Raw genomic sequence first — 2,113 nt, 5'->3', positions numbered from 1 at the left:
AGAGGCGGCGGCAGGAGGAGGCGGAAAGGAAGGAGACCTCATCGCCACCGCCTCCCCCCAACTACCAACCCCTCCCTCACACACACACTCATACATACACTCATACATACATACATACATACATACATACATACATACTAACGCTTTTGTGGTTTCGCCGGACTATCCCGGGCCCCTGCAGTGGTGATCAGGCTTGTGCGGGATCCCTTTTCTTTATAAGGCTACTTCTCCCCTGGACCAGCCCAGGAAGGGACAGGTGGTGGAGGTCAGTCGTTTTAAGGTGGTTGCAAGACGTCTTGTGGTGTCGAGCTCTCTTAGCCGTTCTCTCTTGGAGGTTTTTTTTTGTTGGCCTGTTAGGTATATCAGGAGCCCTCCCCTGCCGGGACTGCCCTAACCGAATTTTTATTTGTTTGTTTGTTTTCCCTTCGAATCCCGTTTTCGTTGGTGGTGTTTTGGGGGGTTGTTTCAGAGAGCCTGTGACTTTGCCCTAGCTGAGACTTGTGGACTCGCTATAGCGGGACCTGAGAGCCCTTCGTGGTGTTTTCACTGCAGCGCCATCCCCGGATGGAGGGGCTGCGGAGTGGCTGCGTAGAGCGTTGGCAGTCTGAGTCGGGGTCGGGAGCACACAAGACTAACCGACTTGTGCTGTGTGCTCCCGACCCTTGCGCTGTGTTTCGGCTTCGGCCCCCGGCTCTCGCAGCCCACAGTGTAATCTAAGTCATACATACATACATACATACATACATACATACATACATACATACATACATACATACATACATACATACATACATACATACATACATACACACACCTGCATTTTGCGATGCGCCGCCTCCAACTCGGCCATCAGCTCCTCCTCCGGCGGCTCGCCCACAGGTGCCGTACCTTTTTGTACGGCATGATGGCGCTTGGTCGCTATCGCATGGACCTGCCTGGCGGTCAGGTAGTTCTGTTCGGTGTGTTTGTGTTTGGGGTGGAGGGGGCAGTGCAGGTTGGGTGGGATCGTTAGGGCAGTAAGAGGAGGTTGCGGGTGAGTGTGGGGGTGAGTGTGTATTGGCGCCGCCAACACGACGAAGCTACCGGACAACTAAAACGCCATCCTACAACTTCATCAACCGACCGACCAACCGGTCGGCAGCAGCCGTGAAAAAATAATCATACGGCATATACCTTTTGGATCTTCGCCATCTCCGCACCGTACTTCTTGCATTTGGCGCAATCGCCGTACAGCTCGTAAAAGAGATCCCGACCAAAACGGGGCAGTTCGCTGGTTCCCGCCACCGCCATGTCAGGAACGCCGTCATCACTGTCGCTGCTATCATCCGGCGGCGAGTGCATCAAATGCCGTACACACGGCGCCGCCAGGTGACGGCAGTTGGCCGGCAGTAGCGCCAACGCACAGGCAACCGGCAGTAGCGGCAGCGCAGCCCGAGGGTCCGCCGTACCAAACGTGTTCAACGTTATGTATGTCTGTCCCGACGCGACAAGTGACTCGCAGACGGCGCATATCGCGGCGGCGCTGGGTGCAACCCCGTCGTACACAAACCTTGGCACCAGGGAAGGGCAGCGACCAGGACAGGAGACGGAATACGACAGTACGACACATGGCACGTGGGGGTGGAGGTACAGCGGACAGTAAGAGAGGTACACGGTAAGGGTAAGGGCACGAAACACAACAGCCCTTGTACGGAAAGCACCCACAAGACCCCGCCACTAGCCTTCAAGAGAATCCCCCACACACACGCACCACCACCACCACTACCACCACCACTACCACCACCTACAAATGCTCCCCAAACCCCAATCCCCCCTCTTCCCCCTTAAGAAAGTATAATTCATACATACATACATACATACATACATACATACATACATACATACGGCCACACCTGCACACACACACCCCCACCTGTAATCCGGGCACTCCCCCGTCAGGTACATCTGCAGCAGCCACACACACCCTCGCAGGTAGTGCCGCGGGTCGGCGGGGGCCTTGCTGCCCCGCCACTCATCAGCATCACCTCCTCCTCCTCCTCCACCACCACCTCCACCGCCATCGCTGCTACCGCGGTGGCTGCTGTGGCCTAGGGGGGATGGGGAGGTGGGAGCC

The 2,113-nt window shown here is 56.4% G+C and overlaps 1 protein-coding gene across 1 annotated transcript in view; it reads right to left on the bottom strand.

Moving 5' to 3' along the window:
• The window catches only part of VOLCADRAFT_104606 (uncharacterized protein), a gene marked incomplete at both ends in the record, with an annotated part of 10,592 nt that overhangs the window by 3,881 nt on the left and 4,598 nt on the right, over positions 1 to 2,113 (bottom strand). The window contains 4 exons of the mRNA XM_002950054.1: positions 815 to 952; positions 1,174 to 1,549; positions 1,913 to 1,944; positions 2,025 to 2,080. Coding sequence (XP_002950100.1) covers positions 815 to 952; positions 1,174 to 1,549; positions 1,913 to 1,944; positions 2,025 to 2,080 — 602 coding nt within the window. The remainder of the gene's footprint in view (positions 1 to 814; positions 953 to 1,173; positions 1,550 to 1,912; positions 1,945 to 2,024; positions 2,081 to 2,113) is intronic.

Source organism: Volvox carteri, assembly GCF_000143455.1.
Source record: "Volvox carteri f. nagariensis unplaced genomic scaffold VOLCAscaffold_17, whole genome shotgun sequence".
NCBI lineage: Eukaryota > Viridiplantae > Chlorophyta > Chlorophyceae > Chlamydomonadales > Volvocaceae > Volvox > Volvox carteri.
This window is presented reverse-complemented; position numbering and strand designations above follow the sequence as displayed.